Here is a 26722-nt window from a genome sequence, read left to right as displayed (position 1 = left end):
TCCCTGGGTTCAGACTTGACAGAAGCTCCCTTAGTTCAGGAAGGAATGACAAGTCACAAGCCTTTTGTACTCTTTGTAATTGGCTGCCTCATCAACACAGATCATGACGGGTGAAATATATACCCAAGCTGCAGCAAATATGTACTTCTACCCTCTTGTGGTGCAGTGGTAGTGTCCCTAACCCTGAGCCAAAAAGGACTCGGTTCAAGTCCCACTTCCTCCAGAGGTGTGTAATAACATCTCTGAACAGGGTGATTAAAAAAAATCAATTAAAAAAATTGAATAGACTGCCTTATTAAAGTTGGAAATGAACTTTTAAATTGCCTGTTATTATTTAACCTATGTTTCCTAATCAACCTTCTCAGAGATGATTTGGAGGTGCCAGTTTTGGTCTGGGTGCACAAAGTTAAAAATCACACACCACCAGGTTATAGTCCAACAGGTTTATTTGGAAGCACTAGCTTTCGGAGCGCTGCCCCTTCATCAGGTGGTTGTCCTGATGAAGGAGCAGTGTTCTGAAAGCTGGTGCTGCCAAAAAAACCTGTTGGGACTATAACCTGATGGTGTGTGATTACTAACCTTCTCAGAGATGTTATTATTCACCTCTGGAACAGGTAGGACTTGAACCCAGGCCCTCTGGTCTGGGGGGGTAGGAACACTACCCCTGCACCAGAAGGGGGCCCGTGACTTCAAAGCTGTTGACAGTTACTCATGATTTGAATATATAGGCAGTAATTAAAATAATTCAAGATCAACATGAATGTGGGCCAGTTGAGATGACTAACAGAGGTATGTAAGATAAATACATGGGGGAAAGAAGGAATGGTGATAGGGTGAGATGGGGTGGGAGGAAGTCTGTCTGGACCAGTGGGAGCAATTAATTTATTGCTGTGCTGTAAATATCTACATATAAACCTCTGATTACAAATGGAAGTTTAAATCTTTTCTAAAAACAATCCCATTCAGAGATTATTAATGGATATGTATCATAGTTGGAAATGAATATGAACTTATTAAGAATATTACTGCTGTGAAATTTGTACTGGGTTGAGTTTTGTTCTGGGAAAAGGGGATGTTAACCAACTGAACAAGATCAGGTTTCTTGCTCCCTCAGTCAGTTGAATCACTTCACAAAGTATTCTTAATTCCTTTGTCACTTTCACTTCACTATCTTAAAGAGTTTCTAGTCAGTTTCATCCTGCTGGTCAACTGCACTTGCTTACTCCGTTGTAATTGCTCAGTCTGTTACAATAGCTCAATTATGCTCCCTTGGTCAGTTTCAATCTCTTACTCGGTTTCAGTTTTTTGGTTAGTTGTGCTCTCTTGGTTAGTTTCATTGTGTTGTTGCATGTTTCCTTGTCCCCACTGCTTCTGACTCCCCTTGATCTTGACTACAGGAAAGTTGCCAAACTGCTTGTGTACGTGTTCACCAGTAATGATGGAATAACAACACTTGTGGATGAGGTCCCTTCACTCTCCTTATAAAACATGGACTATGTCTCTTCACACCTTTATCAAACTAACATCATAGCTCTCCATAAGTCATGTTGTTTTTGGCCACACAGAAAGACTTTAGCTACTCAGCATTATTGATTGTTTTCAGAGTTTTGTTTGGCTTTTCTGAAGTCCTTTACAAATAATGGTGGCCAACTTTATGTGCAGTGGTGTCAATATTTCATAAAGTACCAACTGAACCTCCTCAAATGTTTACCCCACTGGTAAGTAATTTGTCTGAACAAAATAAGTATTAATATTTTCAGGAGTATTTTTGTTTCTGGTACACCTTATTAGATAGATCTTCCCACAAAACATTTTGCCCATTGTGTTTATGATGGTAAATGAAATGTTGTCATTTATTACAAGGGGAAAGATTTGCGATATTGGATATTAGTGGGACCACAGCTGGAGGACTGTGTACAGTTTCAATCTCTTTACTTAAGACAGCGTGAGAAGCAACTGATACCTGGGATGAAGGGATTGTCTTATGAGGAAAGGTTGGATGGGCTGGGCCTGTATTTATTGAAGTTTAAAAGAATGAGAGGTGATCTGAGTGAAACAGATTTGATTGGGGTGGCACAGTGGCTAGCACTGCTGCCTTACAGTGAGCTGGGTTCAATTCCAACCTTGGGCAACTATCTATGTGGAGTTTGCACATTCGCCCTGTGTCTGCGTGGGCTTCCTCTGGGTGTTCCAGTTTCCTCCCACATGTGCAGGTTAGATGGATTGGCCATGCTTAACTGCCCCTAGTGTCCAGGGATGTACAGGCTGGGTGGGTTATCCATTGGAAATGCAGGGTTGTGGGGTGGGTCTGGGTGGGATGCTCTTCAGCGGATCACTGTGGACTTGATGGGCCGAATGGCCTGTAGGGATTCTATGATCTTGACAAGTGGGAAGCTGAAAGGATGTGTCATCTTGTAGAAGAGACTAAAGTAACTTAAAAATGAGGAGTCTCCCATTTAAGATGGACAATTCTTTCCTCTCAGAGGGTTATGAGTCTGTGGAATTCTCATCCCCAGGCCAGTGCAGCCCAGCACATTCATTTTTAAAGCAGAGGTAGAAACATTCTTGAGTAATCAAACTTTATCGGGAGGGGCAGCTGGGAAACTGGGGTTGAATGGATCAGCCATCATCTTAATAAATGGCACAGCCAGCTGAAGAGACTGGGTGGTCTACTCCTGTACCTAACTCACATGTTTATATATTGAAAATCTGTGCACCTTCTTTACTTTTAACCCTGTAAGAACAATCTATTGTTTGTTGCCGTATTTGAAGCTGATTGTCCCAGGACTGCATGATGTGGGCCACTCTAATGACCAAGAAAAGGAGATGAAGATTACATCGAAGACCTACTGCAGCATCCTGTTCTTCCATCTCCTTCTTTGGGATGTCAGTAAGCGCTGTCGGTGACTCCGGAATCACAGCTGGTGTTTGTTCATCTCGGGATAATCTGCGGCTCAGTGATCCATCCTTCCAGCCTTTCTGTCAAAAGTGAAAGGAAACAATGACAACCTGAATCCGTTCATTTGGAGCCAGAGAGGTCTGATTTCAGGGTCCCGACATCCCAGTGCACCCAATTCATAGCAGCACACCCTTCCATCTGTTACATTCAGTACACAGGAAACCACAGGTAACATGCCATGATATCCCATGACATGCTTCCTACCAGTGTCTCTCCACAATGGAACCACAGGGTTACCATCAGAAATAGGAACAGGAGTGGGCCATGCGGCCCCTCGAGCCTGCTCCACCATTCAACAGGATCATGGCTGATCCGACATTCACTTCATACATTTTCCCCTTAACCCCATGATTCTCGACTGATCAAGAATCTCCCTCTCTTTCAGAAATGAGATAACAAGAATCCAGAGACAGTATTTCATAGAATCCCTATAGTGTGCAAACAGGCCATTTGGCCCAACAAGTCCACACTGACCCTCCGAAGAATAACCCACCCAGACCCATTCCCTTACCACTCTACACTTACCCCTGACTAATGCACCTAACCCACACATTCCTGACCACTATGGGCAATTTAGCATGACCAATTCACTGATCCTGCGCATCTTTCGATTGTGGGAGGAAACCCACGCAGACACAGGGAGAACATGCAAACTTCACACAGACAGTCACCTGGGGCTGAAATCGAACCCAGGTTCCTGGCGCTGTGAGGCAGCAGTGCTCGCCACTGAGCCACCATGCCATCCTGTATGTTCCTGTTAGGGTGAAAGGCAAGGCTAGTAGGTGTAGGGGATACTGGATGACTAGAGAAATTGAGGCTCTGGTCAAGAAAAAGAAGGAAGCATATGTCAAGTATAGACAGCAGGGATCTCTAGAAAGGTATAAAGGCAGTAGGAGTATACTTAAGAGAAAATCAGGAGGGCAAAAATAGGGTGAAGGAAAAAAACAAAGAGACTCTATAAGTACATTAAGGGCAAAAGAGTAACTCAGAGAGAGATTAGGGCCTCTTAAAGACCAGCGAGGCAGCCTATATGTGGAACCGCAGGAGATCGGTGGGATACTAAATTAATATTTTGCATCACTGTTTACACAGGAATGAGAGCATGATGAAGGGCTTATGCCCGAAACATCGATTCTCCTGCTCCTCGGATGCTGCCTGACCTGCTGTGTTTTTCCAGCACCACATTCTTGACTCTGATCTCCAGCATCTTCAGTCCTCACTTTCTTCTATGTGAACATAGGAGGTATGGTTAGTAAGTTTGTACATGACACCAAAATTGGAGGTGTAGTGGACAGCAAAGAAAGTTATCTCAAGAGTACAACGGGATTTTTATCAGATGGGCAAATGGGCCAAGAAGTGGCAGATGGAGTGTTTGGAAAGGCAAATCTTAGCAGGATTTATACACTTAATGGTAAGTGTATAATGGGAGTGTTGCTGAACAAAGAGACCTTGGAGTGCAGGTTCATAGCTCCTTGAAAGTACAGTCACAGGTAGATAGGATAGTGAAGAAGGGCATTTGTACGCTTTCCTTTATTGGTCAGTGCATTGAGTAAAGGAGTTGGGTGGTCATGTTGTGGCTGTGCAGGACATTGATTCAGCCACTTTTGGAATACCGTGTTCAATTCTGGTCTCCCTGCTATAGGAAGGATGTTGTGAAACTTGAAAGGGTTCAGACAAGATTTACAAGTATGTTGCCAGGGTTGGAGGATTTGAGCTATAAGGAAAGCTTGAATAGGCTGGGGTTGTTTTCCCTGGAGCATTGGAGGCTGAGGGATGAAGGGTAAATAGACAAGGTCATTTCTCTGGGGTGGGGGAATCCAGAACTAGAGGTTTAGGGTGAGAGAGGGAAGATTTAAAAGGGCAACTTTTTCACACAGAGGGTCGTGCGTGTATGGAATGAGCTGCCAGAGGAAGTGGTGGAGGCTGATACAATTACAACTTTTAAAAGACATCTGGATGGGTATATGAATAGGAAAGGTTTTGAGGGATATGGACCAAATGCTGACAACCGGGACTAATTTAATTCAGGATATCTGGTCAGCATGGATGAGTTGGACCGAAGGGTCTGTTTCTGTGCTGTACATCTCTATGACTCTGTGACTCTCAGCCTTAACTATACACAAGGACTTTGCCCCCACAGCTTTGTGTGGCAAAGAGTTCCAAATACACTCACCCCTCTCAGAGAAGGAATTCCTCCTCATCTCAGTCTTAAAATAACACCCCTTTATTCTGAGACTATACCCTCTGGTCCGAAACACTCCCATGAGGGGAAACCTCTCAGCATTTTCCCTGGCCCCTTCAGAATCTGATGAGATTTGATCAATAGCTCATTGGATGGAATGGTGGCTCAGTGGTTAGCACTGCTGCCTCACAGCACTAGGGACCACAGTTTGATTCCAGCCTTGGGCAACTGTCTGTGTGGAGTTTGCATATTCCTCCTGTGTCTGCATGGGTTTGCTCTAGTTTCCTCCCACAGTCCAAAGAATCGCAGGTTAGGTGAATTGGCCGCGGGAAATGCAGTGTTACAGGGATAGAGTAGTGGGTGGGTCTGGTTGGGATGCTCTTTGGAGGGTTGGGATGAACTGAATGGCCTGCTTCCACATTGTACCACAATTATTCAGGGTCTGAGTGATTCTATTTAAATTACATTTGGTACACAACCAGAGTCTACCATGATCCTGATTTGGAGCCACTCAGTGCCTTCACACATTATATCATTGACATCACTGCATCATCTTATAGGTTGGAGGACCTTTAGTGGGTCTTGCTACAAACAGTCGGCAGCTAATAGCCCGGTTGTATTGGGCACCACAAGGTACATTACCAGAAACTAGCACAAACTGTTTGATTTTTGCCCAGCAGAGAGCAGTCTGCTCATTCAGCAAACATAACCTGTCTTGCTAAACTACAGTAACACCTCCTGATAAAAGCAGGATTATTTCTTCAGCAAAATGCAGTTATTGAAGGATAGTTACAAAATACAAATGAAGTGCGTAAACTCAATCCCAGTCACTTCATGTTGTGTGTGTGACGGTACTGTGTCTTTAAGGGAGATGTGTTCTGTGCTGCCCTTCTTGCAAACAGGGGTTGCCACAGTGTTACCGGATTATCTGTTTCAAAAGCAGTGGGGAAATAACTTTGAGCGCCTCGAGTGTTTGTTTTAAATTAGACCAAAGTAGGTGGAGTCAAGCTCCCACAGAGCCAGGGTTTCAGTTTTGCTTTCATTCGGGATTTGCAGTTGGCTGTTGAAGCAGATAGATATAGCGCTCTGCCTCTCTCTCCCTGCTGCAGCTAATAGCTCGAGTTCTCTCTCTAGCTGGATTCATTCTGTTGGTTCCTTCTCCTGGACTGGAGGAGATAGCATGTGAGGAAAATCTGTTTTGCTGAATTTGCCTTTTCCAAGGGTGTGTTTATGCATTTTGGAACAGTTGATGATTTGTAGCTAAATAACACATTATTTTGTGAAGTATTTTGATAGAATTAACATTACGCCAATTCTTCCTTTTTTGTTTGTATTTTAACTGTGGTGTAAGAATAAAGTATAGTTTGCTTAAAGCCTCTTGGTGGACCAAGTAAACCACATCTAGAACACAGCTTACACTTGCTTTTAAACACAATAAAAAGTTCAAATCTAGGCTATCTCCTTGATATATTTTGAAGGAGTTTGGTCTGGTCTATAACATGCGTGACTGATGGGGAAATTACCCATTCAAGTCTGTTCTGGTTAGGATTTATGAAACCATCAGATTAACACCAGTGCTTATTCTCAGACTGACTGGTACAATGACTCTCTGGGATACAGGTGAACCTAGCCATGACTGATGAACTGCTGGCCGCAAACATTCCTATCAGAATTCGTCAGTGACATCCCTGGGATGGAGGTCCAGTGGGCAATGAATGGCAGGGACTGGCAAACGGGGTAGAACCCAACAACGGCAGGATGTCAACTAGAAGTGAGGACAGTGAGTGATGGGTTGGCGTTTCACCCATCTTGTGAATGTCTGACATTGAAGAAGAGGCCAGGCTGGTAAGTTGATGCCATCCACTGGATTTCTCACCCATCCTGCCTCCGCTGCCCTGGTTGTATTAGGCACTGCAAGATACTGCCATCCAGAAAGTGCTATATGTAATGGTGAAGACGGCACAAGGGTGTTTTTAGATTGCGATACAATTCCTGGTGGGCCACAGTCCAGCTTGTGGACCAGATTACAAATGTACAGGGCCATTGTGAGAGGCTAGGCAGTATGAATCGAGTTTCCAGTAGCTATAGGTCCTGAGCACAAAATTAACCACAATGTGGCACCAATTTAGCAGCCTAGTTACACCGGCTACAGGATGACTAGTGTGAGGAATGGAAAACGGCATGCTACGGCAGAAGGGTATTTTCCAAAACTGGGGCAAACCACCTTGTGCCATCCATACTTTGTTGCCCAGCCTCGTGGGCAAACCAGCAGCACCAATTCTGGCACAAGGAGTACCCAACATATGCATAATGGCTGACACCAGGCCAAAAGGTGGGTTAGGGACTCATCTCTCAAGTGTGTTCAAAGTCCTTGCTCTGTTTCTGTCAGGTCAGGGACTCTGTTACTGTAAAGACTTCAATGTCTGGTTTTTCTGTAGTTTTGATTGTGGAATAAAATGGGAAAAGGATTGATTTAAAAAAAAAACTCAGAAAAGAATTGTTGCGCTTTTAAAAACTAGTGACTGGGACTCATTGTCAGTTGTGTTTACATGGCTGCTTTTCAGGCAGTGGAAGAGGAGAGATAAGCCTGAAGATAACTCTTCTATTGGATCCTGAGCAGTTGATGTAAGTGAACAATACAGAGGCAGAAGGTCTCCAGACTGGAAGCAGCAGGGTCTATCTCTGTATCTCTGCAGCAGAGTAACTCGAGTCTAGAGACAGTCAGTTCTCTTTTTCCAGCACTTTGTTAGAGGTTGTTGCCACTAAGTAGTGACTATGAAACTGAACAAGTAATGTGTAGTCCCTGGATTCTCAGTAAAGAACTGAGAATGTGGAGAAAGAGGATCAATAAACAGATGGTCTTGGGAAGATAAAGGAATATCTCATTGAAGCCTGTGAACTGGTGTTATTGAACTGTGTTTCCCCACTGGTAACACCAATCTTGTGTATTGTCTGTCTATGTAGGGATTTTAAAAAGGTTTTAGAGTTCCAAGGAGCAAAGTATATGTCGGTGGTTCATTGTTTTGTTTACCAGTAGCTAGAGCTTAATTTTGGAATAAACGATAGTCTTGTTAATAGCAGGAACCTGGTCAGTGTTTTGATTAGATTAGATTACTTTGATTAGATTAGATTTGATTAGATTACTTACAGTGTGGAAACAGGCCCTTCGGCCCAACAAGTCCACACCGCCCCGCCGAAGCGCAACCCACCCATACCCCTACATTTACCCCTTACCTAACACTACGGGCAACCCACCCATACCCCTACATTTACCCCTTACCTAACACTACGGGCAACTTTAGCATGGCCAATTCACCTGACCTGCACATCTTTGGACTGTGGGAGGAAACCGGAGCACCCGGAGGAAACCCACGCAGACACGGGGAGAACGTGCAAACTCCACACAGTCAGTCGCCTGAGGCGGGAATTGAACCCGGGTCTCTGGCGCTGTGAGGCAGCAGTGCTAACCACTGTGCCACCGTGCCGCCCACAAGAACTGTTTCTGTGAACCTAAATGTGCAGTTGAGCATGTAGGTGGTACACACTGCTGTGACTGAACTTTGGTGGTTGAGGGAGTGGAGGTTGGAGGTGAGTTTCACTCATTTTCATTTCAGGCTTATACTGGCAGCCATAGGACCGCATCCATCATTAGAAAGGCACAAATGTGATGGTCTAATTGGACCTAATTTCAGTAGAGCACCATCCTGACTCCTCACATACTGAAGCAGTCACTGTCCAAAAGCTGCAAGACCTCAACAATGGCCATGTTTGAGCTCAAAAGTGACAAGCCACACACGTGCCAGGCAACGGCTATCTCCAATAAGACAGAATCTAACTGTTGCTCCCCCACCCCGCCATTCAATGGCATTACCATCACTGAATCCCCCACTATTAACATCCTGGGGGTTATCATTGATCAGAAACTTAACTACACTTGCCACATAAACACAGTCACTACAACAGCAATTCAGAGGTTAGGAATACTGTGGTAAAAAACTCCCCTCCTGACTCCCCAAAGCCTGCCCCACCATCTACAAGACACAAGTCAGGAGTGTGATGGAATACTCCCCACTTGCCTGGATAGGAGCAGCTCCAACAACACTCAAGAAGCTCGACACCATCCAGGAAAAAGCAATCCACTTGATTGGCCCCACATCCACAAGCATCCACTCCCTCCCCCCACCGACGCTCAGTAGCAGCAGTGTGTACCATCTACAAGATGCACTGCAGGAATTCACCAAAGATCCTCAGACAGCACCTTCCAAACCCACGACCACTTCCATCTAGAAGGACAAGGGAAGCAGATACGTGGGAACACCACCCCCTGCAAGTTCCCCTCCAAGCCCCTCACCATCCTGACTTGGAAATACATCGCCGTTCCTTCAGTGTTGCTGGATCAAAATCCTGAAATTCCCTCCCTCAGGGCATTGTGGGTCAACACACAGCACATGGACTGCAGCGGTTCAAGATGGCAGCTCACTCCCACCTTCTCAAGGGGGCAACTAGGGACGGGGTAATAAATGCTGGCCCAGCCAGCAATGCCCACATCCCATGATAGAACATTAAAAAAATCATATTTATTATAAACGCTCTTTATAACATGCAACAAAATGAATCACTACTTAAATAGCGAGGTTTCAAACATGTTGCAAACTGAATCTAAATGGAACAAATTCAATCCAAAGCATTTTCACTTTCCAAAAGTACTGACTGCAAGATTATCATTTGGTAGCCTCAGATGTCCACATTAAAACATTTCAACTCATCAAGCTCATTAACACTGAATAAGGCACACCAATCAGGGAGCTCCTTTCCAAATAAACTTCAGTATCTCCGTTGAAAATGGTTGCCTTGAGACTCATTACAGCTCAGCCTGCCTTCTCCTCTGCATCATTTTGTAAAATCTGATCTTCTGAGACACCAAGTCCTGATCAAGACAAAAAAAAAGCCATAGACTTTGAGATTGCAATCTCATTCTTTGCTTGATGGCATAGAGCGCATAGAAGGGAGTGGACATAAAATACAAATATAAAAAACAGGAGCCATTTGGCCCTTCAAGTCTGTTCTGCCATTCAATAGGATCATGGCTGATCCTCTATCTCGATATCATATTCCTGCTTTTTCACCATACCTCTTGATGTCTTTAAAATCTAAAATATCTTGAATTTTCACATCTTTATTTTTCTAATTTAATCCAATAACCTATAATTCAACTATTTATTTATTTATTTATTTATTTACTTTTCTAATTCTTTTTGTTTCCTAAGAATTTGATCTTATGTATCTGTACCGAGGTTACTTTGTATCCAAGATGGCGCTGTAATGCGGTGACTGTAAACTTTGCAGTGTACTCATTTCAGTATGTGACAATAACGCTAATTCAATTCAACATACTCAGTGACCCAGCCTCTACAGCCTTCTGTGGAAGAGTAGTCCACAGGTTAACCATCCTTTGAGTGAAGCAATGTTTCCTCAACTCATTCCTAAATGGTCTACTCTGTATCCTGGGACTGTGCCCTCTGTGACTCCTGAACGAAGGGAAAATCTCCCTCTTAGAATTTAATACATTGCAATCAGATCCCCTTTCATCCCTCTAAACTCTAATGAACACGTGCAGTCAAACCAATCTCATGTCATGCTACAGTCCTCCCATACCCAGATCAGCAGAGTGAACCTCAGCTGTATTCCCTCTGTATCCTCACTTAAGGAGACCAAAACTGCACACAATGTTCCAGGTCAAGGCCAAGGTATAACTGCAGTAAGACATCCTGATGTTTGAACTCGAACTCCTCTCGCAATGAAGGCCAACACACCATTTGCCTTGATAATCTTTGAAATAAATGGGCTTTTGATGCTGCCAGTTTGGACAAAGTGATCTTAGGGGAAATTCAAAAGTGTGCTTGAAGCTGAAAACACTCACCACGAAACATCTGTCAGCACTATTAAATTATAAGCAATGATGCCAGTAGAAGGGGTAATTGACAAGCAAAGATGACTATTTACTGTGCACTCGACAAAAGGATATTAAAAATAGACAAAGAACTGGTGCTTTTCCACAGTCCTCATTTCAGAAAGGATTTAGTGATGTAATAAGAATTCTAAATCCTAGCTTTTGCATGTTTTGAATATTGTGGAATGGGGGTACGTGATAAGATGTTTCTTCTGAATGAGTCTGGTCAGTTTCCGTGTCATTCCAGATGGGGCAGGCTGAGAGGGAGTCAGAGATTCATGTGCTTCTAAGCGGGAGGTGGGGGTCTGAAATTTATTTTATGGGAGCACACTTTGCTCTTTTCCCAGACAGATTTTCCTATTACAAGTTTTCCATTCCACTCTGGATTCTCAGATCCTTTTGGAAAAATCAACCCAGTTTCTCCCAAGCACTCCCCTTTGGGGAGTAAGTGGAATTCCAAAGTTTGTTGGAGGTTTTCAAAGATGTAAAAGACATTTTGTTTTAAGTCTTTACAAGCATGCAACAATTTTTAAAGGAGAGCATCCAAAAGCAGTTAGAAGTGTTCCATAGATTTCAAAGCTTATAAATACGTTTGAAAGTATTTAAATATTTCAAAAGGCTGCGTTTGCTGACACCCAAGAGGGTCGAAGCAGCAAAAGTTCTGGAATAAATTGAAAATAAGGAATGAAAAAATGTTAACAAATCCTTAAAAATGAAAAAAAGAATGATTGCTGAAGTGCATACATGAAAAAAAAGTTGTTAAACAAAGAAGTTTTTAAAAAAATTGTGGAAATTGGCCATCTATTGTGCATGGGGCAATCTAGAACAAGAGATGATAGTTTTACAATAAGGGGTAGCAGATTTCAAACAGAAACTACTTCTCTCAAAGGGCTGTGAATCTGCGGAATTCACTGCCCCAGAGTGCGGTGGATGCTGAGATATTGAGTAAATTTAAGGAGGAGAGACAGATCTTTAATTAGTAATGGGTTGAAGGGTTATGGAGAGCAGACAGGAAAGTGGAGTTGAGGCCAAGATGATTGTGGTAAATGGCAGAGCAGGCTCAAGGGGTTGAATGGCCTACTCCTTCTCCTAGTTCTTATGTTCTTGTGTGGAGATGCATGTGCAATTAAGAAAGGAGACATCAGACTTTATCAATGGATAATTGGTGTCTGCAAACATTCTGATTTCAAAAATGCTAGGCCTTATCACATTAATGATAATGGTCTAATTATCGTTCATCAGGGATTAATTAGGGTTAGAGTACTTAAAACAGTGAAACAGAATAAGTTATGAAGCAGACATTACAGCAAACCAACTGAGTTCTATGGGAGCAGGTTCCAAGTCCAAAGCAGATAAACTGCCAAGCAGGGTCACAACACTATACACATGGCACCTTAAAGGTGAAACTCTCTCAAATCAAGGTACAACAGGCTTCACTGATCCTTTCAACATTGGTTCATGGTACAGCATTCTATAAACCAGGTACGGTCATAATAAGCAATGCCATTGCAATTGACTGGAAAACCTGGGCCAGTATAACCTTTTATAATACTTGAGAGCCAGCCATTCTATCACTATGGCGTGGGGGTCAATTACCTTGATGGCTCGCTTGTAATGCTGTGTGATGCCAACATCGTTGGTTCAATTCCAACACTGGCTAAGGTCACCACTAAGAATTCTCCTTCTCAACCTTTCCCCTTGTCTGAGGCATGGTGATCCTCAGGTTAAAACACCACCAGTCTTCATTGTCTAAGGAGAGAGCAACCCTTCAGTCTGTTAACAGTATGGAAACTCTACCTTTACCTTATCAGATATGGTTACAGGAGAGATGGTGACATGGCACTAATGTGACTAGACTAATAATCCAAATGTTCTGGGGACACAGGCTCAAACCTCTGGTGGAATTTAAATTCAATTCATACATGTGGAATGGAAAACTAAACTTTATGGTGACTGTGACAACTATAACTGAGGGAAGGAAATCTGTCTACATGTGACCCCAGCCCCACAGCAATGTGGTTGACTGTTAACCACTGTCTGAAATGGCCAAAACAGCCAGTCTATTCAAGGGCAATTAGGGATTGGCAGCAATACGAGCCTTACCAATGATGCCCACATTGTTTACAGGTCAATGGCTCTCTTATCATAATTTGTAATAACACTCAAGGTCAAAGACGCTTCTGTAACATGACATATTATAATATTCACAGTTCAGTAACCGTATTAGTGTAAGATGGTGTATTAAATTATACTCGAAGGTTGCTGAGTCAATTGCCATAATGACGCCAGGGATTGATTTGCAAATAAAGTCCTGACTCAGCAAGTGGTAGAAGATTGTTGAGCGAATCCTTGATCAAATCCAAGTGACAGAGGCTGACAACGCATTTTTCTTGTTGTTACATTATTGCTGGGAAACACTCAGCATGAAAGCAGAATATGAGGCCAAGGAGAAAACACTTGCAAAAGTACAAGTTACAACAAAGCAAGTAAATGGAAACAAGTAAAGCAAATGAATCGAACAGTTGGTGAATAGAAATGGTGGTTCAGCATGAGAACGATTAAAACAGGAGGTACAAACTGTCCAAATCAAGTGAATTCTGATGAAAAGACAGAAAAGACTCAAGGCTGAGTTTCCACAAATGAACAGCTTTATTAGATGTGCAACTAAAACAGACATATGGTTATAGACTGGATAAAAATGAATGAATGCCAGAGCAGATATTAAAATAAGAAATCAATAAAAGAGGACACAGCTGGGTATTGAAAGGAAAGTTACCAAAATGCATCATAGAAAATGTTTTCCATACGTATATTGGCCCCGGGGTGTAACCACTGACCAGAGACAGAATTGTACTCGCTAAGTAAACACTGTGGCTACAAGAGTAGGTCACAGGTTAGGAATCCTGTGAACTCCCCAAAGCCTGTCCCACCATCTACAAAGGAACAAGTCAGGAGTGTGATGGAATACTCCCCACTTGCCCCACTTGGAGTTGGGCAGCTCCAACTACACTCAAGAAGCTTAATGCCATCCAGGACAAAGCAGCCTTGTTTGATTGGCTTTACATCCACAAACATCCACTCCCTCCACCACCGACACTCAATAGCAGCAGACAAGATGCTCTGCAGAAATTCACCAAAGATCCTTAAACAGCACCTTCCAAACCCACAGCCACTTCCATCTAGAAGGTCAAGGGCAGCAGATACATGGGAACACCAGTCCCTGCAAGTTCCCCTCCTAGCCCCTCACATCCTGGCTTGGAAATACATCGCCGTTCCTTCACTGTTGCTGGGTCAAAATCCTGGAATTCCCTCCCTAAGAACATTGTGGGTCAACCTACAGCACATGGATTGCAGTGGTTCAAGAAGGCAGCTCACCCCCACCTTCTCAAGGGGCAATTGGGGACGGGCAATAAATACTGGCCCAACCAGTGACACCCATATTGCAGGAATAAATTAATAAAATTTTAGCCCAGGTTGCCTTAGGGATGAACTTGACTTGGAAGGAAAGGGAATAATGTATTAACAGTGGGAATGCACGTCAGGAAGGCCATAAAAATAGGAAACCCAATTCTCATATTAAAGCTGATGTCACAAGAGGACTTTTCTTTCTCTTCAACCTCTGGGCAGTTAACCTGGTGGAGTGTCGCAGCTGTTTTTACTGAACAGATTTTAATTAAGTGGTTCTATTTTTAATACTTTTTTCTAATTAACCTGTTCAGAGATGTTATAACAGGTCATTGGAAAGTTAAGTATATTTTAGGCACTTGAGTTTACAAAAAACAGCAAAGATCAAGCAGATTCCCGTAGATTCTTACCAGGGCTAAGGATTCTGATGTGGGCAGAAATTTGAAATGTTCGGGCTTTAGTGCATCAGATCTGAGCAGGGTAAGTCACAGCAATGTAGAAAATAGGAGCACAAGTAGACCAATCAGCCCTTTCAGTCTGCTCCACCATTCAATACAATCATGGCCGATCATCCAACTCAGTCCCCTCTTCCCACTTTCTCCCCAATACCATTTAGCCCTACACATGATATCTGACTCTTTCTTGAAAGCATTCAATGTTCTGACCCTGGCTGCTTTCTGTGGTAGAGAATTCCACAGGTTCACCACTCTAAGTGAAGACATTTCTCCTCATCTCAATGCAAAATGGCCTTCCCCGTATCCTTAAACTATGACCCCCTGCTTCTGGAGTCGTGACCTGTTCAGAATTCTTCAAAGTTCTGACTGATTATCCTCAGGTAAATAGTTTGAGGTTACTCGCTTTGGTTAGTGAGATGGAACAACCTTCTTACCTGTTTATAAAAGAACACAAAGGTAGTTTAGATCCAGGCCTCCTCAAGGTTGGGTCACAGTCCCCAGCTGGATTGCAAGATGGAGCATGGGCTCCAAGGCAATGGTTAACACGGAGCGCTGACCAAGTGTTAACAGTTGTGATGGCCCTTAAAATCCTCATGTCTGTTTTCAGGAAAGCAGGCTTGTGGTCTAATTGACCAACTAAAAGAGCCTTTCCAAAGGTAAGTGTTCATTCAAAACCCCTGAAAATTAAACATCACTCTTCCCTTCCCACTGTCCCCCACTCCTGATCTCCACCTACCTCCCGCCCTCACAGCTCCCCAATTACCCTTCTACCTCAGCCTCTCAGCTGTAAGCCACCCTGCCACAGGTCTCTCACTCTGTTGGCTCGACAACTTCCAAGCTTCAAAGTGGGGCCCATGACAAAAAAGCTTATGAAGCGCTGGCTTGGATTAAGAAAGATGAGGATGGCTTGAAGGTGGGATTCTCTGCTCGAAACAAATTTCTTTGAAAAGGCAATTGGATAATTGAATTGAGAGGAAGAATATTAACCAGGATTGTCAGGTGGTGAGGTGGCTTGTGAGGAGAAAACCACCAGCATGATCCTGATGATTGTGGTTGCTTTGCTCAATGGGCAGTGAACCTGGTTAATCAAGCAAGATACTGGCATTCCCCTGAGACTTTAATCCTCCAGTTCAAACCAGAGCACTTTTATTGCCTTGTCAGACCATTAGTGAATATGATTTCCATGCCTTGCAGTCTAAGCCACTTGGAATGTCATTGGAAGAGAGGGGAAACCGGCCCTTACCGACCTTATATGGAGACTACATTTCGAGACCAATAGTTGGCTGGAGGTCGACTGGGATTGAAGGAGTGCAAGGTTGCAACCACAAAAGCAAGGGTCAAGCAGTAAATAATGCAACTGGGACCCTTGGGACCGAATTGTAGTCACTAACACGTGGTCAAATTGGTATCCTGCTGTAAAATGGCACATGAACCGGCTTCACAGTCTCCCCAGTCTATTCTGCCAGCCCCCCAGGTTTATGATGTGCTCTCACAGCCACAGTGACCTACTCAAATATCTAAATGTTCATTTCATTTTCATTCGTGGAAGGCAGAGACACAGCATAATGTGTCTCCACTGCTCCACCTCTGAGTAAAAGCCTGCCAACACTCGAGGCCGGGAGGAGTATTATGGCAGAACATTTGATTATTAATAGGGTCTGGCATGGATTTGATGGAGATGAATAGCCTCCTTTGGTACCATAATACATCGAATATCTTCAAGGCCACCACTCTCTGGGAGGTAGCCTCTTAGGTCCTGGGGATTTATCAATGTTCAGCCTCATTAATGTCTCCAGTATAACCTTCTCATTAACACTAATTTCCTTCAGCTCCTCATTTTCCCTAGCCCCTCAGATCTCTATTTCTGGGAATTCTTTTATATCTTTCTCAATAAAACCTGGCACAAAGAAATCATTTAGCTTCTCTGCCACTTCTCTTTACCCTATTATAAATTCTCCTGAGGGCTTTTATTTTAACCAAACATTTTCTTTTTACATACCTACAGAAGCTTTTACAGACCTTTGTTTTGCTAGATTGCACCTATATTCTATTCTTTTGTTCACCAGTTTCGTGGTCTGCTTTTGCTGCATTCTGAAATCCTCAGACTCATGACTATTTCTGGTAATTTTACTTTTCTTTTACTCTTACACAATCTTAACTTCCTTTGACAGCCATGGTTAACTGACTGTCTTTGTCACTCAGAAGGTATTCATTGATCTGACTTCTTTCTTGTGGGAGTGTGGAATTTCCAAGGACTAAAGCTGCACCCCGCACCCCCCTTCCCCCAATGTTGACACGTACTTTGGGAAAGTATTGGAATCACTGTGGTCAGCCTCAGTGGTAAATCAGCCAGACTTTCTATTACTGACCAATATCCTACAGAAGTGATAAAGAGTCACTAGTCCGTCTGATCGATTCCAACCCTCCTTAATTTCCCATTCACTTCTGTGTTTCCAAACTGTCAGGTTCTATATGCATACTCATCCATGCACCTATACTCTGTATAATTAAATCAAAGTTAGAAGTTACATAACACCAGGTTATAGTCCAACAGGTTTATTTGAAATCACAAGCTTTCGGAGTGCTGCTCCTTCGTCAGACTAGGCACAAAACACAGCAAAATCTTTTGACCTCCACCCTCAGGCGCTTTCTCTCTGTTCTCTGCAGTCAAAACTAATTTTCCTTCAGAAGTTGCTGTACAATGTGACTTTAAATTGATAAGTTAGAGATATTTTACAAGCAAACCAGTCATCCTGTGCCTCTGCAAATTGGTGGAGGCATCCAGAGATGGGAAGCTAGAAACTTTCAGATCTGCAAGAACCAGCTCAACAGAATTTGTGGCCAAGGACTACTGAAAAGTGTGTGTGTGTGTGTGTTTGTGAATGAGAGTGTGTGTGTGTATCTGTGACAGGGGAATGAGTGAGTATGTGTGGGGGAGTGTATGTGTGAGTAAGTGAAGGGGTGTGCGAGTGTGTTTGAGAGAGAGAGAGAGAGTGTGTGGGTGGGGGAGTGTGTGTGAGAGAGAGTGAAAGCTTGTGTGTGTAGGGAGGAGTGTGAGTGAGTAAGTGAGAGAGAGAGAGAGCGGGAGACTGTGTGTGCGTGTGCGAGAGAGAATAAGAGTGAGTGGGTGTGTGTGTGTGTGTGTGTGTGTGTGTGTAGGAGTTTTGAAGGGATTAGAATTTTAATTAGTGGTATTATATTCTGACAGTATGTAACTGTTCATCTGTGGTTGGAGTTTAATCCTGTAATAAATGATGAGTACAGAAGAACAGTTTGTGTGTTCTGTCAACCTGGATCCAAAAGTAAGGTAAACTAAGGAATTCTATGCACTTATTTACAATCATTAACTTGAGATAATGCTGGGAGTAGCAGTGCCTGAGCTCCAGTATGCTATGTCAGTGAGTCGTACTATTGTTCATGATACATCCAGTCCCATTGACAGAAACAGACCTGAATATGAGGTTGGGGTATAACAGGCAGCAGATAGGTTCGCAGTCATTTTGCATCCACACCAAAGCCAATCTCTCCCCAAGGCTACACAGACTTTAAAATCATTCGCAACCTGGCTGGGCCAGATGGTGAAATATATCAGGAATCTCAATGACAAAGCTTGAGCAGAAGATGAAAAAGGAGACTTGTTTTTAATCCTATCTCATTCATCTCAGAAAAACCTTCACAGTGGTGTACATATACTGAGGTACTCGAAGGTGCAGAGATTGTTTGCAAATAGCTAAACAAGAAGGCAATGGTGGAATGGTACAAGTAATCTGAAATGCCCAGGCTAATGTTCCGAGATATGGGTGTGAACCCCATCATGGCAATCTGAATTCAGAAAAAAACCTTGGAATTAAAACTGGTATAATAACAGTCAATTGTCACATAAACCTAAGGTTGACTAATGTTCGTGAATTTAGTAGGTTAAGGGGTAATCTGATTGAAATCTTCAAGATATTAACTAGAAAAGACATGGTGGAAAAGGGTACACTATTTCCTCTGGTTGAGGATTCCAGAATGGGGGCTATAGTCCGAGAATAAGGCCCAGACCATTCAGAAGAGATGTTAGGAAGCACTTTGACAAACAAAGGGTGGTAGAGGTTTCAAACTCTCTTCCTCAAATGGCAGTGGATGTTGGATCAGCTGTTCATTTTAAATCTAAGATCAATAAATGTTATTGGTATTAAGGGACATGGGCCAAAAGCAGGTCTGTGGAGTTAGGCCACAGATCAGCCACAATCTCATTGAATGGCAGAACAGGCTCAAGGGGCTGAATGGCCTACTCCTGTTCCTCTGTTCCTCGAAGGAAGGGAGGAAATATGTTATCTTCTAGTCTATGTATGACTCTCGACAATAGGACTGACTCTTAATCACTCTCTGAAGTGGTCAAGCAAGTCACTCAGAACAAGGAGCAACTGGGCCGAAGGGCCTGTTTCCACACTGTAATGTAATGTAATCTAATCTAATCTAAGCAATAAATACTGGCCTTGCCAGCGACTCCCACATCCCTTGAAAGATTAAAGGAGAACAGTTAAGATTTTAAGTGGTGATAGCATTAGCAAAGTGAAGTTGATTTGGAGAACTGAAGATTGATATCTCGCGAAATGAAAGGCCTCTCACCGTGTCTTGAGTTTCACTCCCTTTGTTGACTATCCCCAGGTCGATGCTCCTCCGTCGCTCATCGACGCTCTTCCTTCGTTCCGCCTTCTTGGGTTTGCTTTCCAGTTTCTTCACCTGCCGGTCGATCTTGCCGCTGCTGAGCTTGCGGACTGGACTGGTCAGCCATTTCTTCAAGGTGCTCACCGACCGCTTGGAGCTCGGCGAGCTGGGAGCCGAACTGGTGGAGGGCTGTGGCTGGATCGAGGCCACTGAGGTGGAGATGCTGCCATCGCTTCCCGTCACTGAGTACGATTCTGAGAAAAAAATGAGAGCAGAACTTTCAGCGCTTGGCGTTGAGCTTATCCTTGCTGTCTGAGTGGGACACACCCTTTGTCACGCAATCATACCAGAATGGGAGATGTAACTACCTGGAAAGATGGAAGCTGGGAATCATTTCTGTTGAAAAGTGAAGGCTGAGGGAGGGTCCGATACTGATCTTTGACATATTAAACCCTTTCCTAATGTCATGCCCAGGAATGGCATGACCTACCTTTTAAGCTACAGACTTTGTTCAACCTGGCCTCTTTGAAATGACCCTTTCCTTCAAAAGGTGGACTATTATGTGACCAAGGTGGCCACCTAAAGTAAGCTAACCTGACGCATGGTGAAATTTACACACAGTTAGCCAATCTGACTTGTGTGTGGTGAAATGTTTTAATCTCTCCACTCTGCAGACACCCTGCCTGTATTCCTGATGAAGGGCTTTTGCCCGAAACGTCGATTTTCCTGTTCCTCAGATGCTGCCTGACCTGCTGTGCTTTTCCAGCACCACTCTAATCTAGACTCTGATTTCCAGCATCTGCAGTCGTTGTTTTTACCTAGAAATTTACCCACAGTCAGCTGACCTGACGTATGGTGACATTTGCACTTGGTCAGCTGACCTGACTGGTGTATCATGAAATTTACCCATGGTCAGCTGACCTGACATATGGTTAACTTTACATACGGTCAGCCGATCAGACTTCTTTATGGTGAAACTTACACATGGTCAGCTGACTTGACTTATGTATCATGAAATTAACCCATGGTCAGCTGACCTGGCATAATCAGACTTCTTTATGGTCAGCTGGCCTGATTTGTCTATGGTGACATTTACACATGGTCAGCTGATCTCATAGAGTCATAGAGATGTACAGCATGGAAACAGACCCTTCGGTCCAACCTGTCCATGCTGATCAGATATCCCAACCCAATCTAGTCCCACCTGCCAGCACCTGGCCCATATCCCTCCAAACCCTTCCCATTCAGGTACCCACCCAAATGCCTCTTAAATGTTGTAATTGTACCAGCCTCCACCTCATCCTCTGGCAGCTCATTCCATACACGCACCATCCTCTGTGTAAAACGTTGCCCCGTAGGTCTCTTTTATATCTTTCCCCGCTCACCCTAAACCTATGCCCTCTAGTTCTGGACTCCCCAACTCCAGGGAAAAGATTTTGCCTATTTACACTATCCATGCCCCTCATAATTTTATAAACCTCTATAAGGTGGGGGAGAGGGGAAATGAGGAAACTGGAGAACTCAGATTTCTCCAGTTTCCTCATTTCCCCTCCCCCCACCTTGTCTCAGTCAAATCCCTCGAACTCAGCACCGCCTTCCTAACCTGCAATCATCTTCCTGACCTCTCCGCCCCCACCCCACTCCGGCCTATCACCCTCACCTTGACCTCCCTCCACCTATCGCATTTCCAACGCCCCTCCCCCAAGTCCCTCCTCCCTACCTTTTATCTTAGCCTGCTGGACACACTTTCCTCATTCCTGAAGAAGGGCTTATGCCCGAAACGTTGATTCTCCTGTTCCTTGGATGCTGCCTGACCTGCTGCACTTTTCCAGCAACACATTTTCAGCAACATCCTTGTAAACCTTTTCTGAATCCTTTCAAATTTCACAACATCTTTCCAATAGGAAGGAGACCAGAATTGCACGCAATATTCTTACAGTGGCCTAACCAATGTCCTGTTTGTCTATGGTGACATTTACACATGGTCAGCTGATCTGAGTTGTTGAACTGACTTGTCTAACCAAAGTGGTAAAAACCAGCCAATTGTAAAGGTGCCAGCTACACTCAGCCTGAGACCAACACAGGATATTGATAAAATGAATGGATCTTCTTTGAGACAATGAAGGTGATTGTCAGGAGCCTCTCAGACAATAAACCAGGATGTGGCTAATCAATCGAAGACTATTGGATATTTGGTAAAGGAGTTGTGCTTGTGAAGCATCACATGGCTGGGCAGCCAAGTTTGTGCCTTTTGTCACTTTGAAAGTACTGACTACAGAAAACAAGAGGCAGCAGTAGCAGCAACAGTAGAAAGGACAGCAATAACTATGCTTTAAGAAAAAAGATTGTCACGTCTGCAAGCCTGTTCCTTTTCAGATCCACCAATACAATATCATGCCTAGTATAGGCATGAAAATATTGCAATCTTAAAGCATTTTTAAATGAGTAAAATAGCTTTTAAGATGATTGGTTGCACCTCATGTGATTTATGGCTGTACCTGATCCATACAGTCCTAAAACTCCAACAAATGCCTCATTAAATGTAGGCAATTACAGCCATTTGTGAAATTCATGAGTCACTCTATTAAGAATAGACTACCAACAGAACAGGACTATCACAGATCAGCTGGCTCACTTTTTTTAACTTCACTCTGGACCATAGATATAGCAAAACATAATGCTTTTCCCCAAAAAGCATTCAAAAAGAGTACTTCATAGTGAATATGATATCAGAATATGACAAGCGATAACACGGGGTGTGTGATGGTTTAATACACCACCTTATTTGGAAAAAAAGACTGGGCTTGTCATAGGTCACACCGGTACAACAGCCATATTTTGTCATTTTAGTTAGGTATTAACAACAGACATTAGTTTGGCCTGTAACGTCATGACAAATAGCATCAGAAAAAAAATCATCTGAAAAGCCATTGAAAATGGGAGAAAGTTCTTTCTCTAAACTGTTCCAATTTCAGGTTCAGCTGAGAGATCCGACAACAAGAAGTAAGAATCTGTTAGTCTTACAAGACCCACCCCCACACACCATCAAAGGCAAAATCTTTCCAAGAACCAATAGACTTTCTACAAAAACAATACTTGATTACATTTGTCTTCTTTCTTTTCCTTCTTCATCTCTATCTAACCTTTGATGCTGTGATAGTGTTATTGAAACAACACCATTAAAAGTCTGGGCTAAGCATGTGAAGTTATGATCACAGCTGACAGTAGTGCTGGACTAGTCAGATTCCATCGTGAATCTTGGTTCAATACATCGTTTCCTTTTGTTCAGTTAGTTAACATGGTAGTTGGTCACTAACGCACATTCACATTGCAGATCTTCTTTAACCACAGAACAGAAGTTCATTACTGCAACATAAATTCTGATTTATTTATATTCTTAATATCAGTTATTGTAGGCTTGGGTTCATGGATTTTGGGTTAGTAAGAGACATTGAGCCGTACAGCATGGAAACAGACCCTTCAGTCTAACACATCCATGTCAACCAGATACCCCAAATTATATCCTAATAGATATCCTAGTTCCATTTGCCAGCACTTGGCCCATATCCCTCTACACCCTTCCTATTCAGATGCCTATCCAGATGCCTTTTAAATGTTGTAATTGTACCAGCCTCCACCACTTCCTCTGGCAGCTCATTCCAAATACAAACCACCCTCTGGGTGAAAAAGCTGCCCTTAGGTGCTTTTTAAATCTTTCCCCTCTCACTTTAAATCTGTGACCTCTAGTTTTAGACTCCCCCACCCTGGGAAAAAGACCTTGGCTATTCACCCTATCCATGCCCCTCATGATTTTATAAAACTCTATAAGGTCACCCCTCAGCCTCCGATGTTCCAGGGAAAATAGCCCCAGCCTACTCAGCCTCTCTCGCCAGCTCAAACACTCCAACCCTGGCAACATCCTTGTCGATCTCTTCTGAACCTTTTCAAGTTTCACAGCATCCTTCCTATAGCAGGGAGACCAGAACTGACCGCAGTATTCCAAAAGTGGCTGAACCAATGTCCTGTACAGCTACAATATGATCGCGCAACTCTTATACTCAATGCACTGACCAATAAAGGCAAGATACCAAACGCCTTCTTCAATATCCTGTTTGTCCAAGGTTTTAGATTACCTTAGAGTGAGGAGTAAGTGTTAGTCCCAGATCAGAAGTGTTAGGATAAAGCCCTGAATAGGTTACTTAGAGCTGAGTATGTTTAGGCTCAGGTGTATGGCTCCAGGAAGAAGCTATCTCTGAACTGGAACTACAAGTTAAAGTCACAAGTGATTAAAACCTACCAAGGTGTTAGAGATAGATTTTGGTGTGAGTACTGTATGAGTGATGTTTTTGGATCCTGTATTGAGCTGTGTTTTGGGCATTTTTTTTCCTCATCTCTTGGTTTTTAAAAAAAACCCTTACGTTACTGCCATACAGCAATAGTGCTTATTTTGTTTTGGGCATTATATAAAAGCTGTTGATTTTCTTTTCAATTTGTAAAAGAATGTTTTGGGATTAATGGGGCTTTTAGTTTGTATTTAAACATCGTTGAATTTGTGTTACAAGGATTTGGAGATGCCGGAGTGGTCCAGGACATTCAGCCTCGGACCTTCGGGTGACCATCCTCCAAGTGGACTTCGGGACAGGCAGCAGAGGAAAGTGGCCGAGCAGAGGCTGATAGCTAAGTTCTGTACCCATAGGGAGGGCCTCAACCGGGACCTTGGGTTCAGGTCACATTACAGGTGATCACCATTGCACTACACACACACACACAGGTATTCCTACACACACACACTCTCACATAAACATGGACACAGATACACACAGACGCGCACACAGACACCCACACACACCCTTATAGACACGCACACTCCCACACTCACACATGCACCCCCTCACAAACTTATGACACTCTGCACTCACCACACACACACACACACACTTTCTCACACTCACAACCCCCACCCCAGACAGGCACACACAGACAGACAGACAAAGACCCACATGCACACATATATTTTGTGGTGAATTTGTACTTGCAGAGTTACATTGCACTTTGCTCAAAAACTGCATACATTCATGTAGAACTCTGAGCTCAAAAACTGCATGAATTTATGTAAAATTCTGTTATCTCACTTTTTAGATTAGAATCAATCTAAACATCAGGTCATAGACAGAGAACACAGGGGGCTAACAACTTCAACATATTGTCTAGCTATCACCGTTGTTAACAGCTAACCCGAGAATGCAACTTTAAAAAAAGGGTTTTGTGATTTACACATGAAAGAAGTGAAACTATCACTGTATTCTAACAGATGAAAGGCTTAACAGACAATCAATTTTTCAATGTATAATTTCAGTTATATCACACTGCAAATTTTTGCTATAAATTCTGTGTTACGATCGAGCCCTCCACAGTCACCTGATGAAGGAGCGTTGCTTCGAAAGCTAGTGTGCTTCCAATTAAACCTGTTGGACTATAACCTGGTGTTGTGTGATTTTAACGTGTTACAAGGAGATAGCTTTGCTTATTTTATCTTTGTTTATTTTGTTCAGAAACATTTTTTATGTTTTAAATTTTTTTTGGTCAAACTATATCTGCAGCATTTCATGCTTATATTTGAGTGAGAGACCACTTTGTTCAATCCAAACTAAAATCACACTATGATATATTGAGCCAGTTTTTAGTCTAGGATCTTACTTATCCAATAATAACATCAGCTGAGATTATAACAATTATATAAAAGGAAAAATTTAAAAAGAAAACAAGCTATCTAAATATGTACAACAGCTAGAATGGTCTTACAGCACTTGGTAATGTAAGGCTTCAGTCTGTTTCCTGACACTATATGTTACACAGACTCAAGCCCAGAGAGGGAAAAATCCTATCTCAACTCTTTACGGCTCTATTGAACCGACTCCTGACAGTTTCCTTATTGTGGAATGTGAAGACAATTGAATGAGTCCTTTCCAAATTTGCCGAGTTGAACTTCTACAAATCTGAAGGCTTAAACTTTCTCAATTCGTATAACTTGCTAATAGCTAACCATGTGTTCCAATTGTGGAGGTTTCACAAACTAAAGCTTTTTGTGAGGTTAATTTGTGACTGAACTGCTTCTAGAAGTGAAGTTAAACTTGCTTCCAAATTTAAAACTGGTGCCTTCTGAACTAATGTTTTTAAAAAAATGCTGATACTATATTCTTTTGAACTGAAAACAAAGCTAATTGCCTTACGTGTTTACTCTGCCTGTAATAAATCCAACAGTACAAACCTCCTTCCATTAACACCACAGGTTTGCAGACAACTGCTTTCTGACAAAAATGCTAAATTTAGTCACTGTTCCAGAAGAATTGTCTGACCTTTTTTTCTCAAAGAAAACCCTCACATAAGTAACCAACACCCACTTGCCTCTATTTTGAAATCCACATTCCAGAAATGATATGAACATATTTCAATTCTACAACATTTATCACAGTGATAATCAATAATCTTTGTTCATAAATTCCCAAAAAGCTGGCTGCTAGAAGTTATTTAAATTGGGACAAAATACTCAGGATAAGCAAACGCACTGACTTCACAGATGAAATATTTTGCTCACAGACAAGAAAAAAAACAGAAACTCTGTCCATGACAACTGCAGCATGACACCCTGCTAACAAGACTACAAGTCACTAACTTACTTCAAATCATTAAGTGCATTGCACTGAAAGGATGCTAAAACCACTTTGACAAATTAATTTGGCTGCTGAATTAACTTTAAACTTCTTCATCAGCTCTGCAATGTGTAATGAAGAGATGTCACCCAAAATATTAATTTCTGGGCATACATATATCATGAATGTTTTTGGAAAGAACACTAGAAAAGTAAAGGATGCTGGCGATAGCAGCAACAGTGTTCCATTTTGCATCTCACAAGCGACTTGACTGCAGACGTTAAGTCTGCAACACTTTCAGAGAGAAGCAAAAATATATTGAATTTGAACCTAGAGAGACTGAGATGACTTTGCTCTGGAGCAATAGCCATTGTCCTCTTTCTCTTTTTCACTGAAGCCCCTCTCATTATTTATTTTGGAGTTAAAAACCCACAGGAAGACCTCATTACTGCAATTGAGAAGTTGTTC

The 26722-nt window shown here is 42.7% G+C and overlaps 1 protein-coding gene across 4 annotated transcripts in view; it reads right to left on the bottom strand.

Annotated features, from left to right (window-relative positions):
- The window catches only part of LOC122543389 (rho guanine nucleotide exchange factor 25-like), a 373207-nt gene that overhangs the window by 99505 nt on the left and 246980 nt on the right, over positions 1-26722 (bottom strand). For 3 of the 4 annotated variants that reach the window (XM_043682070.2, XM_043682071.2, XM_043682074.2), the window contains 2 exons: positions 19566-19858; positions 2851-2979 (listed from right to left, as the gene is read on the bottom strand). In XM_043682070.2, the coding sequence (XP_043538005.1) occupies positions 2851-2979; positions 19566-19858 (422 nt within the window). The remainder of the gene's footprint in view (positions 1-2850; positions 2980-19565; positions 19859-26722) is intronic. The other variant, XM_087985590.1, reaches the window with a different exon arrangement.

The sequence above is a fragment of the Chiloscyllium plagiosum genome, unplaced genomic scaffold (assembly GCF_037043375.1).
Source record: "Chiloscyllium plagiosum isolate Xiang-an unplaced genomic scaffold, Cpla_swu_hap1 HiC_scaffold_53X, whole genome shotgun sequence".
NCBI classification, from domain to species: domain Eukaryota; kingdom Metazoa; phylum Chordata; class Chondrichthyes; order Orectolobiformes; family Hemiscylliidae; genus Chiloscyllium; species Chiloscyllium plagiosum.
Note: the sequence above shows the minus strand (reverse complement) of the source record. Positions and strands in the feature narration are given on the sequence as shown.